The sequence below is a fragment of the Phalaenopsis equestris genome, unplaced genomic scaffold, assembly GCF_001263595.1.
Source record: "Phalaenopsis equestris unplaced genomic scaffold, ASM126359v1 Scaffold000002, whole genome shotgun sequence".
NCBI lineage: Eukaryota > Viridiplantae > Streptophyta > Magnoliopsida > Asparagales > Orchidaceae > Phalaenopsis > Phalaenopsis equestris.
The window spans coordinates 70,984,500-70,999,273 of NW_018164444.1; the positions used below are offsets into that span (position 1 = coordinate 70,984,500).

Sequence of the window (14,774 nt, forward strand, 5' to 3'; positions counted from 1 at the left end):
CTTTAGACTCCAATGTAGACCTCCGTAATTCAAGTTCCTGGATTTTTTCTCTCGTTTTATCTACGAGAAGAATATCATCAGCAAAAAGCATACACCAAGGTACATCCTCCTATAGATGTCCAGTAAGACCATCCATAACTAAAGCAAAAAGATATGGGCTTAAAGCCGATCCTTGATGTAATCCAACAGAAATAGGAAAATATTTTGTCAATCCTCCTTCAGTTTGAACACAAGTAACAACTCTAGTATACGTATCTTTAATAACTTGAATATAAGTCATATCAACACCTTTCTTCTCAAGAACTCTCCAAAGGATATCCCTTGGAATCTTATCGTAAGCTTTTTATAAATCAATAAAAATCAAATGTAGATTCTCCTTATTATCTCTGAACTTTTCCATCAAACCTCTCAATAAATGTATATCTTTCATAGTAGACCTGCCCGACGTAAATCCAAATTGATTATGAGAAACCTTTGTGATGCGTCTTAACCTATGTTCAATTACCCTCTCCCATAACTCTGAAGTATGACACATCAACTTAATTCTTCTATAATTTGCACACTCTTGTGCATCCCCTTTATTCTTAAAAATGGGGACCAAAATACTCTTCCTCCACTCCTCAACATCTTTTTAGTTTTTAAAATAATATTAAAGAGTTTAGTAAGCCAAGAAACTCCCAAATCTCCCAAATATTTCCACACTTCAATTGGGATATCATCAGGTCCTACAGACTTTCTACCCTTGGTTTTCTTTAAAGCCTCATCAACTTCTTTTTTACTAATGCGACGGTAAAAATTAGCTATAAATAGTACCAAAAAAATCATAAATAGAGTTTATGCCTCATGCAACTCTCTATTAGCTTGAATCGAGAATGAGGATTAATAAAACCAATAACAAATAGATGGCATAAGACTGGAGGAGGATGGTAGACAAAGACAAAATTACCTCTCTTTCTTTTCATTTACGGGCATACACCTAATCATTGTTTGTCTCGTCAGCATTAGGATGACAATGCATTAGTTCTCTGAAATATACAGGAATGCAACATTGAAGATGCATTGGACGAGGGAGAACCTTCTAGAAGTTCGAAGGAGTCAAAGAAGGCAAATGGGCCAGATCTTAAAGGTTCAACGCTTGCTTTTAAGATAACAAACAAAGTTGAATATAAAACTGTTCTGAAAGGTGACTTCCATACCTTGATATTTGTTACCTCTAATATGTTTTTTTCCCCTTCTAATTTCGTCTTTTATGGTTACACTATTAATTAATCTTGCAGCTCACAGTGCTATTATTTTGAAGGCTGAGAGCATGAGTGACAAAATTGAGTGGGTGAAGAAGATAAGAAACATTACTCAACCCAAGGGAGTTCCTCCCAAAGGTACTCTAGGTTCTCATGTTGGACCTATGAGGCAAAGCCATTCAGATGGGTCACTGGTAAATATTGCACATACCTTCTGAATGCATTAATTACATTGCATTGTTTTCTATGTAGCTTTTCCTATTTTTTTAGAATTTAACTGTAACCTATTAACAGAAAATGCTTTTATTATTTGATAACTTAAAACTTTAATGCTTGCATTTCAAATAGAGCTGCTCAAATATATACTTTTCATTGTAATGTTATATCTGGGGAATTTACATAAATACCATACAATTCTTTTGTATTATATATATGTTTTAGATATATAATGTTTTAGTGTCTTAATTATATCAAAAGCATATGCACGAGAATTTGTGTCACTTTGAAAAGTTAGTATTAGCTGTATTTTTATGTGTTGTTAATGATTGGAGTTCTATAAGAAAATTTTAAAGTTTAGGTGTTAGCTATGTAAATATATAATAATCTTGTAGCATGTGAATCTCCCACTGTATTATTATCTTGGTGTGTTTCTATGTAGTTAAACATGTGATGTATTTTGTGGTTCCGTTTAGTTATATTTTTGAGTTGTTATTGGTTTTTTTTTTAATTTTAATACAAATTAAGTTGTCCCGTTAGTGAAAATTTGAACACTAAATACCATTTATGCATTGCGCTCTTGCTAGTTTGATGTTACAAAAAACTTTTCAAAAGCTAAACCTAAATTGATAGTATGTCTGATTTATAATCTCAGGAAACAATGGTCAGGAAACCTGCTGATCCAGAAGAGGAGCTCCGATGGATGTCTCAAGAGGTCCGTGGTTATGTTGAAGCTGTTTTGAATAGTCTTGCGGCAAATGTCCCAAAGGCAAGTACTTTTTAGTCAGCTACCTCATGAATATGCTTGTGATTGCAAACAATCTTATTATTCCATGGCCAGTGGAACAGGCTGTTGTGCTTTGTCAAGTGGAGAAGGCAAAGGAAGAAATGTTAAACCAATTATATATTTCTGTGAGGTTAGCTTTCGTTTTGCATGCTTTTAATTTATGGAGTACTATGTTGAAGTTATTTTCGTTATCATGGTTCTTTTGAACTCTAGGTTTGAAAAATAGGTTATTTCTTTTCTTTTGAAGCCTGAATGTTTACCATTAACCGTTAACTGTGTCAAAAAAGTTTATTAAATATCAGACTGGAGTGATTTGGAGAGGGATTAGCAAATCAACTCGAACGGCTATCTGACCGATCTTAAACTGGTGATATTATATTTGCGTTGAGAGATATTTTTTTTAATATTTAGGCTGTCTGCTGGAACAGATTGACTCAATAACTAATTTCAGTGGAGCAGATAATGGAAGGCCCTTGGATTCTTTTAAGTTACATTCCTTTTTCCATGAGGCCCATTAAACGGCAAGTTCAGCAGATAATTTGGACAAAATAAAATTATCCTTTTTCAGAAAACTGTTGATAATTTTGGAAATCTAAAGAAAGATATCTATATGGTACAACTTAAAGGTTCTATTGTACAAGAACATGAATATTTAAATTGTAAAGTCATCAATTGTTAGCCCCACACTCATGGATAATGGCATTAGAAGTTTGATGGATTTACGCAGAAGATTCACTTTCACAAATGCCATGTTGATGATTATTTTTATGTTGAAGGCATTAAAAAAAAGTTTCATCTTATTTTTATATATTGATAGCATATATATGGTTGATGCCAATATTGAGAAAATTAATGGTCTTACAAGACAATTTTCATCGGAATTATACATAGAAGGCCTGGGGAAAGTTACATGTATTTTGAACCTATTGCAATGTTAGTACATTTGAAAAGCTGTTGGATATGTTCAATATGATGAAAGCAAAAAACACTTGGCCTGTCATTTATAAGTCACTTTAAGCTCTCAACAGAACAATTACCAAAGACATATGTTGAGAAAGGTAATATTTCTAAAATTCTTTTATGCATCAATAATTGGTTCTTTAATATTGATAACTATTTACACAAGTTCCAATAATTACACATATAGTGGGAGTTGTTAATCATACATGTCTTATCCTAGAAAGGAATATTTTGAAGGTGTAAGGTGTAACCTATGCTGCCTGACATATTCAATTAATTACTCAATGAAGTTTCAAAATGCTAACTTGAAACTATAGGGATATGTTGATCTGGATATGAGAGGAGATCTAAATACACGTAATACTACTGGTAACATCTACATAAGCAACATCTACGTCCGTTGGATGCCATGAATATGGAAAATACTTGCATGATCAACAATAAAAGCTGAATTGATGGTTAACATCAAACCCAATAAATATATGATTTGGTTAAAATACCTATAAAAGAATTGAACTAATTATATGTTGTTTCTTTATTCAGTGATAGTCAGTGTCATTCACATGGCAAAGAATGTTGCCTTTCACTGCCCAAAAAAAACAACTTTTAACTCGAGTACCACTTCATATGCATCTCATTTGAAGATGTCTTAAGAGTCGAACGAAAGTGATGTGGAGCTCTTGTTCTGCGGTCTGCAGAATCATGGAATCCAGTAGAATACGAGATCATAGGAAGTTGTGATTCGGGCTATAGTGCAGCCGGCAGAGCCACCTGAATTTTCGTATTTTTAACATATTTCTTTCCTTTTTGATTTAATTCATATTCTTTTATTTTATATCTATTTATTTCTAATTGGGTTATTTTCTATTAGAAGACTATTTATAGGTGGTGTTTTGCAATTTGAAAGGACTTTTGGCTTGTTTTTGTTTTTTTAGAGATTGTATTATCTGAATTCGACTCTAAGGAGTGTTGTATCATCTTCCTTTTGCAAGTGGTGTTCTCAGAAATAGGCATTGGATTCTCCTCGCCGCTCGTATCTTGCCATTCGACTCACGATTTTCAGCAAGGCAGTTGCCAAACGTCACTTATCTCCCTCCCATCACTACCTATTCTAACATGAAAAGAGAAATTCAATGCAAGTATTTACCATAAATTACAAACAAGACATTCTTGAGACTTCATTGTTCACAGTAGAAATATCTCTTAGTAGAGGTGTACTCATTTGAGTTTGACCAACTTATGTTGAAGTGTGAGCTAGTGAAGCATGAGAACAACATAGCTCAATATCTGAGAGGATAAAAAGATAGTCAGTTGACAACGTGATCCAATTACAGCTTACCCTTCAAATATTACTGGATGTTTATTCTGTAGCTATGAAGATGGAGAGACAACACAACAATATCATGTCCACACTACTCTTTAAACATAGTTCAGCCTCCAGATCAAGCAACAAGAGTGTAAACAGTGGAGCATACGCAATCCCACACTACTCTTTAAACATAGTTTAGCCTCCGGATCAAGCAACAAGAGTGTAAACAGTGGAGCATACGATCTTACCCGACTAGAGAAAAAATCAGTTTAGAGTGGAGGCCTCTGGCACTCTCAAATCCGTCTTAACTAAGAAGTGCTTCAAGTGACATGATTTTGGGCACATTGCATCTGGTTGTTCAAACATAATTGTGATATGTTTCACTGAGTAGGATGCAATGGAGGAGGCAGCTGGTGAAGGCTCTGAGGAGAATGAAGAGAAACACCAATTGCCCACAAATGAGGGAGAGATGCTAGTTATCCGAACATTCAGAATGAGCCCACAAGAGAGCAATAGTGGCTCTATCATAACGTATTTTGTACCCGTTGCACCGTGAAGGGAAAGGTGTGCAATCTCATTATAGATGGAGGCAACTGTGAAAGCATGACATCTACACATATGATGAAGAAATTGGACCTCACTATACAGAAGCATTCCTAACCATATTTTTTGTCATGGTTGAAGAGAAGAAATAAGATCACTATTGACAGGAGATGTCTCATGGAATTTTCTTTAAGAAATAAGTTGTAGAATCAGGTTTTGTGTGATGTTGTGCCTATGGATACATGCCACATCCCTTTGGGTCGATAGTGGAAATATGATAGGGGTACACTTGAAGATGGTTGCAAAAGCACGCTCATTTATTAATGACGGGAGTCATAATGTACTTTATCGTGAAGGAATCATTCGTGATGGGTATTATACTAGTGACAAGAACTCAAGTGGACTGTGCTACATTTCTATAGGCTATGAGGGAGGCATCAGTGAAACCGACCTTGGTGATGCTAGAAGATATTGCCATGGAAGAGATGATACTTGAGACGGTGCGATCCTCACTAAAGGTTTTTTCTGGATTCTCCGATCTTCTATTTTCCCCTAGGTTGCCACTATTGAATGCAATCCAACATGTCATCACTTAAGATAGAAGTGAGAATTTTTGAGCAATTTCTTGAGGCCCTATAAAGTAGGATGGGCTAAATTTCTATTCAGTTCAGCAGTGCACCCACCGATAGATTGTCTAACGAGAGGGGTGAACCTTTGTGTTGGAAATCTCCTTAAGTGCTTTATGGGAAAGAAAATTTGGTAATGGGATCCGGATCTTTTCTGAGAAGAAGAAAAATGAGCTTCTCCTAGCCTGGGATAATGATGCTGAGTGTCTGTTGCACAGTTTGCAAAATTGTGGAATCCCGTGGAAAGTGGGATCATGGAAACTGCAATTTGAGATACAGTGCGGCTGACAGAGCTACATGATTTTTTTTTTTTTTTCAACATATTTCTTTCTTTTTTTTATTTATTTTCTATTTCCTAATTTCCTTTTTTTTTATTTATAATTATGTTATTTCCTATTAGAATACTATTTGTAGGTGATGTTTTGCTATTTGAAAGGATTTTTGACTTGTTTGTGTTTTTAGATATTGTATTCTTTGAATTCTACTCTAAAAGAAGTGTTGTGTTATCTTCCTTTTGTAAGTGTTGTACTCTTATGTTGCTCAAGAAACTGTTGATATGTTCATAAAAGTGGTACCTCTAAAAGCTGAGGTTATAGAGCTTTAGTTAATCTATGATGGATGATATTGATGCATTGTATAAAAAAGTGTTCAAACAATGACCGTTACACAAAGACATCATAAATTTTACAAGATATGAAACAAATTCTCCTTAATTCATACAAATTACTATTTATTACCTTTTTATAAATTTATTACCTGTCATTCATTTATCTAATAAATTCAAGATTCTTATCTACTATCACCAAACATTATCCAAGGAGATGTCTTTAATGTGTTGAAGCATCTTACACCACAAGCAAATGGATATGAGAGGGAGAGAGAGGGGAGGCTAGAGAAGCTTAAGCTTTGAGTCATAATGAGTGAAGCTCCTGCAATAAAAGGAAATAAGAGAGTAAGAAGCTCTCATAGTTGATAAGGGAAGATGATATTAACATCTTTTTTCTCTAAATTTGGCTTTTATTTTTTAGTAGGTGATTGCATTTCCTTTCAATCATTAATATAAAGGAAGTGAAACCTTGAGTCTTATTTATTCATGAAAAAAAAACATAATGATGCAGTCCAGTTTTGATGATTTGGTGAAATATTTGATTTCTCTGCTATCGTGGATATTGATGAATATCAAAACATGTAAACTTAAATGTTTTTTTATTGTGATCATCAGTGTGTTCATTCTTCATCTTTATTTAATTTCACTTGAAATTTTATCACTATCCTAATATTTATGATTGCCAAAAACGATGATATTTATTTCTTCAATATGCTTGTGAACTTTCTAATCAGTGTTTTCATATTGATTAGTGCCCAGAGCACATCTAAGATTGAAGAACTGCTCCAAGAAGACAAGAATGTCAAGCAAAAGAGAGAGAGGTTTCAAAGACAGTCATCCATTCTTTCAAAGCTTACTCGTGCACTTAGCATCCATGACAATCGAGCAGCTGCTGCTTCATGGTCTGATAGTAGCTCAGGAGCAGGTAAGTTGTTCTATTTCTTCCCAATGATATAACTCGTGTATGTTCTACAAACTCTAAAGGGGCCTTTGGGGATCACTTTATTTTTTATTTTGTTTTTAAAAACAAATTTCGTTTATGTGTTTTTTATATGTTTTTATTTTTTATTTCTAAAAATAAATTAGTATATTTTTGAAAGCACTCAAAACAATTTTTAGATATTTCAAGTATTTTTAAAAACATACTTTTAATTTAATAGATAAATATGTTTTGTTTTGAATCAATACATAAACAAAACGATACAAAAAAAAAAAAAAAAAAAAAAAAAAAAAACAGCCCTTAAGCATTGGATTTTATAAATTTTTTAAAGATAATCTCAAAATGCCTCTTCACATGAACATATGAAAAACTAACCTCAATTTTAAAATTCCATTTTTTATTGACTTGTCTCGGCAGTCCCTTTTGAAAGCATCAATATTGCGTTCGCTGTGGTTAAAATCAGTTAACATTAGCCTCAAGTAAATTTGTAATGATACAATGACATCTATTTCATATTTTTTATTGAACTCTTTTACAGAAAGCAGTCCAAGGGCCACAGCCCCCTCCGGTGATGACTGGAGATCCGCATTCGATGCAGCAGCAAATGGGCCATCATCTCTCGAGCCTTCGAGGTCCAACAGCAGAGACAGGCATGATCGGAGATATAGCGATGCAGCAGAAAATGGTGATGCAAGATCAGGTTCCAACTCCGGAAGCCGTCGTACCCCAAACCGTATGGCTCCTCCCCCACCACCTCAGTCCAATTCAATGTATAAATACTAGGCATTGCCTGATAATTTGATTGGGTGTATTCTTGGTGGGTACACCACTCTTCTCTTGCCTGTTTTTTTCCTTTTTCTTCTACATTTGCAACCTGTTCATTTCAGTGGGCATCAATCCTTGTGGATCATACATATATATAGATCATTATAGTTTTCTCCTCTATGAGAAAGTTATATTGTGTGCCCTAAATTTAGCCTTGGCATTTTTGTTAGGTTATGAACTTTAGCTCCATAACATTTTTTTTTCTTCTTGTTGAGATATTGTATGAGATTTATTGTTATATGTATTCCCATTCTTTTTCGCTTCTTTGTGGGGGTTGGGGAGGTGAGCACTAAAGCACAATGTTATAAATAATCTCATTAGTGCATTAATTTCTTACCCATGTCTATAAGTTCTCTCTTATCAGCAACTCCTGTTAAATTTCCTAGGAAGCAATTCAGATCATAATAAATAAGGTCTCGATTGGGAAAAAAAATATTATGTACGGCGTCCGTATATGTGAACAACCATTGAGATTTGAGCGCGCCACTCACAAATATATACAGGGCGTGCTCAATTGTCAACGACTGTTTGAATGTACAGACAACCGCACGTAATATTTATTCGCTCGATTGAGAATGCGACAGGGTGAGGCGGCCTTAATTCAACTTCTTGGGGTTGGTGCTTTAGACAACTTGGTTTGTCTCCATATTATGGTATCAAATTATGAATTTATTAGGTTTTTTAACTACATTTTAGACTAGAGCTCATGTTTGATGTCGTTGCAATTTTGTGAAGGGTTTGGTAGGTAAACTTAGGATGCGTGTTCTGTTCAACATGGAACTAATTATTTTGAAGGCATTTCTCTGGAATTTAAGGAAAATTTAAAGAGAGAAAATTAAATGTTAATGACCAATAAATTGCAACGGTTTGTTTTGTTGAGGAGAATAAAGGAGTGTTTTTTTACATTTTTTTTTTAATTTCTTATTGCTGTTCTTAAATATAACTTTAATTTAGTTTTTTAGTAATCACATTAGAATGAAGTAATATATATATATATATATATATATATATACACTAAAAGCAGAACATTATACTAAAATCATATGATTGAGGAAAAAAACATGTAACAGGTTTGGGAACTTCACAACCACTTATTTTTTCATTAAGTTGGAATTTAATGTGGTTGATCAAGTTTCTAATAATAATAATAATAAGTAACAATGGATTTCTTTAAATTCATATAAACACATCACCATTCTTAAACAAAAGTAGTGGTGCAATGAAAGATCAATGAAAAAATAATCTTCTGAATATTAAAGTCCCTTTAAAAATGATAAACAGTCCCTTTAAAAATGATAAAAAAATCGAGCAATAAGTACAATTTAATAAATCTAATTAATAAGTCCCTTTAAAAATGATAAAAAATCAAACAAGTCGAGCAATAAGTACAATTTAATAAATCTAATTAATAATTTTGAATTTTAAAATCCCTATGTTTAATAAACCTAAAAATTTTATTTAAATATAAATGTCTTCAATTCAATTTAAATTTCTTAAGTTTATGTTAACAAAAAGGTTTGGTTGATTTAAAGAGGAAGTAGCATTAGAAAAGTTTCAGGTCATTCTTACTTCATATTCATGTGGGACTTCCTTTCATGTGTTAGTTTGCCGTATATATGCTCCTAGTTCCATTTGCTCTTGGATGATTTAGGGTGGTCTAGTCCAACTTTTATGAAATTTTCTTACTGCCTGGCTGCGAGCAATCGGATCTATTTTTTGAATACCAAATCACAGGTCTTGAAACTCTTCTTTTGCGTGCAAGTTCTAGTATTTCGAGACTCTCCTCTTAGTTTCTTCCTGCTTCAGAGCTAATTGAACTCACAACTCTTCTCGTGAATCCAACATAATCTGCAGATGTATCTTCTTCGTTGGTAGTTTGTCATTCACCGAGTTCGGCCTCTTCGAAGTTTGATGCAGCAAGTCATGAAAGAACGAAAGAGGTTTAGCCCATTACCATTAAGGGAGTAGTCTTGATTGCCCACAGAATTTATGAAAGTAGTTCGGTCCATTTCCGTTTGGCACCATTTATCTTCTTTCTAAACAAGTTGGCAAAGAGTTTGCTGGCCACTTTTACATGCTCGTTCGTTCTCAGATGGTCAACTAAGGCGAATATAAAGTGAATCCTCTGGCTATGGCTAAAGCCCTTATTCTTCTTTTTTGCCGAACCAAGTGCCATTATTTGTGACAATCATTATAGGTAATATGTACCTACAAAGAATATTAGTTCACATAAAATTACAGTCGACTTCAACTGTGGCATTCTCTAGGCCTTTACTTTTATGCACTTCGAAAAATACTTGATTGGCACCAGGATGAATCTATGATGACCTTTCAATAGAGAAAAAGAACTAAAGAGATCTATTCCCCATATGATGAATGATCGGAGACTCATGATCGGTTATTGTTTGTGTGAGGGTTGTAGTTGCATAAGGACGAATTTTATACATTATTCAGACTTCCTAGAGAAAACTTTTGGCTATTTCTCGAGTATTGACCAGAAATATCCTAACCTAAGAATATGATTAGACGAGATTGTTCCCCAAAAATGATTGTCGTGGCCGCCAAAATGTGCTTCTTTTAGTATATCAACAATCTCACCTTACTTTACACATTGAAGATAAAAAGAATTTGTAGATCTCTGAAATAACTCATCATCTAACAGTAAATATTGTGTCAGCTTGATTTTGAAGCTTTTGGGGTCCTTTACATAAGCAGGAACCACTCCAGTCTACAAGTTTTCAATATGCGGGTCCATCCAACCTAATTCTTGAAACGTTCCATCTTTCGTCATCTTAGGTTCTTCCATAGTTGGCCGATATAATTTTTGTACGAGTCCGCACATAATAAATCAGTGAGCTGATTATGTTCTCATGGGATATGCTCCATCTTGAAATTTTAGAATTTGTTTATTTCATGTCGGACCTTAAGCAGATACTTCATTATCATATCTCCCCAAGCTTCATACTGGCAATTTACCAGTTAATTATGAGTTGCGAATCCAAGCGGACTATTAGGTGCTTTAAGTTTACTTCTCAGGCGAAGCTAAGTCCTACAATGAAGGCTTCATACATGACCCAATTATTAGTGATCCTGAATTCAATCTGAATAAAAATGATTGATGGAGACCCAAATTGGACTTTTGAGTACCATCCCAAGTCCAGCTCCAAGTTGTTGGCATCTTGCATTGGCCACGAATCACATCTTCTACCTTCTACCTTCTACCTTCTACCTTCTAGATTGAACTCTTGGTTTGACATTCAATCTATGTTAATCAATGTCTATGTCAATTGTTGCCATCTCCTCGATTGACAGTGTGAACACATCTCAGTATTCATGGAGGATGTGATCAATTCGTCTCTTCACCCCCACATAAAAAATAGTGCAAATTTAAACATTTTACCTATTACTTATTCGACAACGATTGTTTCTCTTATGACTTCATTACGTTTCATACTCTTCTCTTTTTGCGCCTCAAATTGTGATGTTGCTTCATGAACACTACTTACTGCCCCCCAAAGAAACAGGTATGAGACGATTCTGTCTGTCCTTGAACATTCATCACTTCTCCATTGTATGGGACTTTGACTGCAACCTGATATATTCATACAATGACTTTGAAAGTGTTGAGAAGAAAACAACCAAAAATTGTGTTAAAGGTTACAGGGGCCTCGACTTTAACAAAGTCAATTATAACGGTGAACTATTTCTTTGTTTCTCCCCAAATAGTTGACATTATTATGACTCCCATTGTTTCTTTTTTCTTACAAAAAGGTCATATCGTGGATCAAAAGTGGGGTTCAAGTGTGAGGGTCCCAAATTCATTTTGTCGTAGACACTTTTGAAGAGAATATTAACGAAGTTTCTGGTTTCAATAATAATGTTGCTTATCTAGTAGTTTAAGATCAACATCGTGACCACAATTGCAAAGTTGTAGAAGTTCCCCTTAGCGGGAAGATCTTCGTCTGCGACAATAATAAGTGGCTGACTTATGGACTAGCAACGAGAAGAATTCACTAAGCACACTTTTCTCAAACATGGCCTCTTGAGGCTCAACTGTTAGGGGGTCTGTAGTTCATCTCTGCAAGAATGATTGGGACTATGCCCGCTATATGGATCACCCGAGGTTGAGTCATTCATTGAGGGTTTCCTTTGCTGGTGCATTTCCTTGCCTCTATGCAATCACCCTGGTATGGTGAAATCCTTTAACTTGTCAGCCTTGACAGTTCTTCCATCAAACTATGCAGATATCTACATTCTTCAGTATCGTGACCATGGTGAGGATAGTTTAAGTAACACCTTTGAGGGTCGAATAGATGACCTACAGTTTTCATCAACATTGATTATCGGAAGCATTCCTTGATCTGGATAGTCTCAACAATCTTGGCCATTGGAATGTCCTTGGGTAACTTGTGGATAGGTGGTTATCATGTTTTTTCCACTGTAAAACCGACTTGCTTCATATTATATTGAATTTGCAATTATATTGGACCACTTCACTATTCTTAGAAATGTGTCTGTTCCTTAAATGGAATTGGTCAGCACTTTCTTAAACTATAGTCTCATCACTTGCCTCACTGGGCGACTCCCTTCCCTTAAATTGACCTTATCGAAACTTCTCTTTGGTAGACACGAATCATGTTGCCCTGCACCGAAGTTGATGGTAAGTGAATTGTATTCCTCAATAAATTTATGGTTGTTGGCCAACTCTTAACAACTCGGGTAGGGTTTTTTATCATTGCAAACCAAGTGCATAGTGAAATGGACATTTTTTAAAGCTTTAGCGAGTATCACAAGGGCTATTGTACGTTCAAGATCTCTAATCTCAAACATCACCCTATGAAAACGAGTGATACAAACCCATAATGACTCCCATATCTCTTGGCGACTTCGCAACAAAACTTGCAAACTCTTTTGCATCTTCTGTGTGTTGGCGGACTGTGCTGCAAACGTACGCTTGGAATTCACATATGATGTAATAACTCTAGCATAAGATCACTAAATCACCTGGATGTCGGCCCTTCGAGAGTCATAAAGAATAAACGACAACTCATTACATCATTAATCCTAAGCAAATAGATGTCGATTCAAATAATCCAATATGGTCAAAGAGGTCAGATCTACCTTTGTATAATTTTAATATCGGACCTCAAACCTTTCTTGGGCATCAGCCTCAACAATCTCTTCCTCTTTGGAAAGAGCATTCTCCAGCTATTATGATTAATAAGTTTCATTTTGCCTCCTCCCCCTTTTGTAATTTGAGAGAGCTAAACATGCACTGTTCAAAATGTCAATTTAAATGATGCAATATAGTCTTGAAGGGTCAGATCTACCATTGTACAATTTTCAGAATGGAATCTTAATTTTTTCTTGGGCATCAACCATAGTAATCTCTCTGGAAAAAAGTATTTTTCAACTGATATGATCTTCGAGTTTCATGTCGCCTCCTCTCCCTTTCCTAATAAGAGGGAGCTAAACCGACACTGTTCGGCCAATAAGTCTTGTCCCCGCTCGACCCAGTGAGGGATTAAGTTCCTCTTGCGCCAGTAGCTAGCACCTTCCTATGCCGTGTTGCTAATTTTAGAGAGGGGAGTACGCACTCCCTTGATACTCGTAACTTTTCATTTAGTATTATCATCATTTGCTCTTTTGACTCATTAATTTATTGTGTTACAAATTCTTTAGCGTTTTCCATATTTCTTGTAATATGATCCATGCTCACCACATTTTTTAGAATTTAAACCCTAATTTATGTATAGATTAGCATACCCAAAAAACGGAAAAAATATTCACTAAAGAATAAGCCTTGTCCAATGTCCGGGGATTACCCCTTTACCTATAATACTCACGCATATTTATAAGTGAGTTGGTTCATTCATTATAATGCTATAAATAATGCCATCATTACACACGGAATAAAAGAGATAATTTGTATCTTTATTGTTTTTTTTTTCCGACATGAGCATTATAATATTCCTCTAATAGCGCCTCGCCTTAATTATCAATTCCTTAAAATATTTCTCTTTTGATAGCACTTTTAGCAGATCATCCTCGACAACAACTCTGTCAACCTGGTCAGCATTGTGGTAAGCAGGCAAGTTCATTCAATCAAGTCAGGAGAGCATAGTATTGAATTCTTAACACCCACGGTATTAGTTGTGTTTCTCCAATGGGTTGATCGAATTGCCTTAAATACTTCTTATTTATTAGCTTCGAGAGCGAACTACCCTTGCTCGATCCCTTGGTCGGGTTACTTGGTCAACTCAGTTAGACATATCTATTATATTAACTAGACAAACAAGTTAAATCCACCTCTTGGACCTACCCAACTGCTTTTGTCCATACAAATGTCTATTAAATGACCAATCATGAAAGAAAGCCAATTCCTTGAATCCTTATGAGCCTTCATATTGGTAATGAATGAATTATCAAATCCCATAATTCTAACAGATTCAAGATTTCAAACAGCATTTAAGCTAATTAAACCGCTTCTAAATCAAACTAAATCCTAGCAACCAAACAACCCATAAGCATCAATCCCATGTCAAACAAAATGCGTGCAACTCTAATGCCTTTCTAAATGGATCTGAGTGCCAGCAAAAAAACAAAGTAATTTCAATTATTTAGTTCTTTTATTAACAACCATAATATGCATTCAATCCTCCACTGTGAAACTTCAATATCAATAAATAAAACAATCCACAGGAAACTGATCAGCAGTAA

At 34.9% G+C, this 14,774-nt stretch overlaps 1 protein-coding gene across 1 annotated transcript in view; it reads left to right on the plus strand.

Annotated features, from left to right (window-relative positions):
• Positions 1-8,368, plus strand: part of LOC110039357 (dynamin-2A-like) — a 48,860-nt gene extending 40,492 nt beyond the window's left edge. The window contains exons 17-22 of the mRNA XM_020744391.1: positions 1,039-1,183; positions 1,278-1,435; positions 2,113-2,226; positions 2,307-2,374; positions 7,042-7,214; positions 7,768-8,368. Of these exons, the coding sequence (XP_020600050.1) occupies positions 1,039-1,183; positions 1,278-1,435; positions 2,113-2,226; positions 2,307-2,374; positions 7,042-7,214; positions 7,768-8,012 (903 nt within the window). The 3' untranslated portion in view covers positions 8,013-8,368. The remainder of the gene's footprint in view (positions 1-1,038; positions 1,184-1,277; positions 1,436-2,112; positions 2,227-2,306; positions 2,375-7,041; positions 7,215-7,767) is intronic.
• The last annotated feature ends 6,406 nt before the right edge of the window (positions 8,369-14,774 follow it).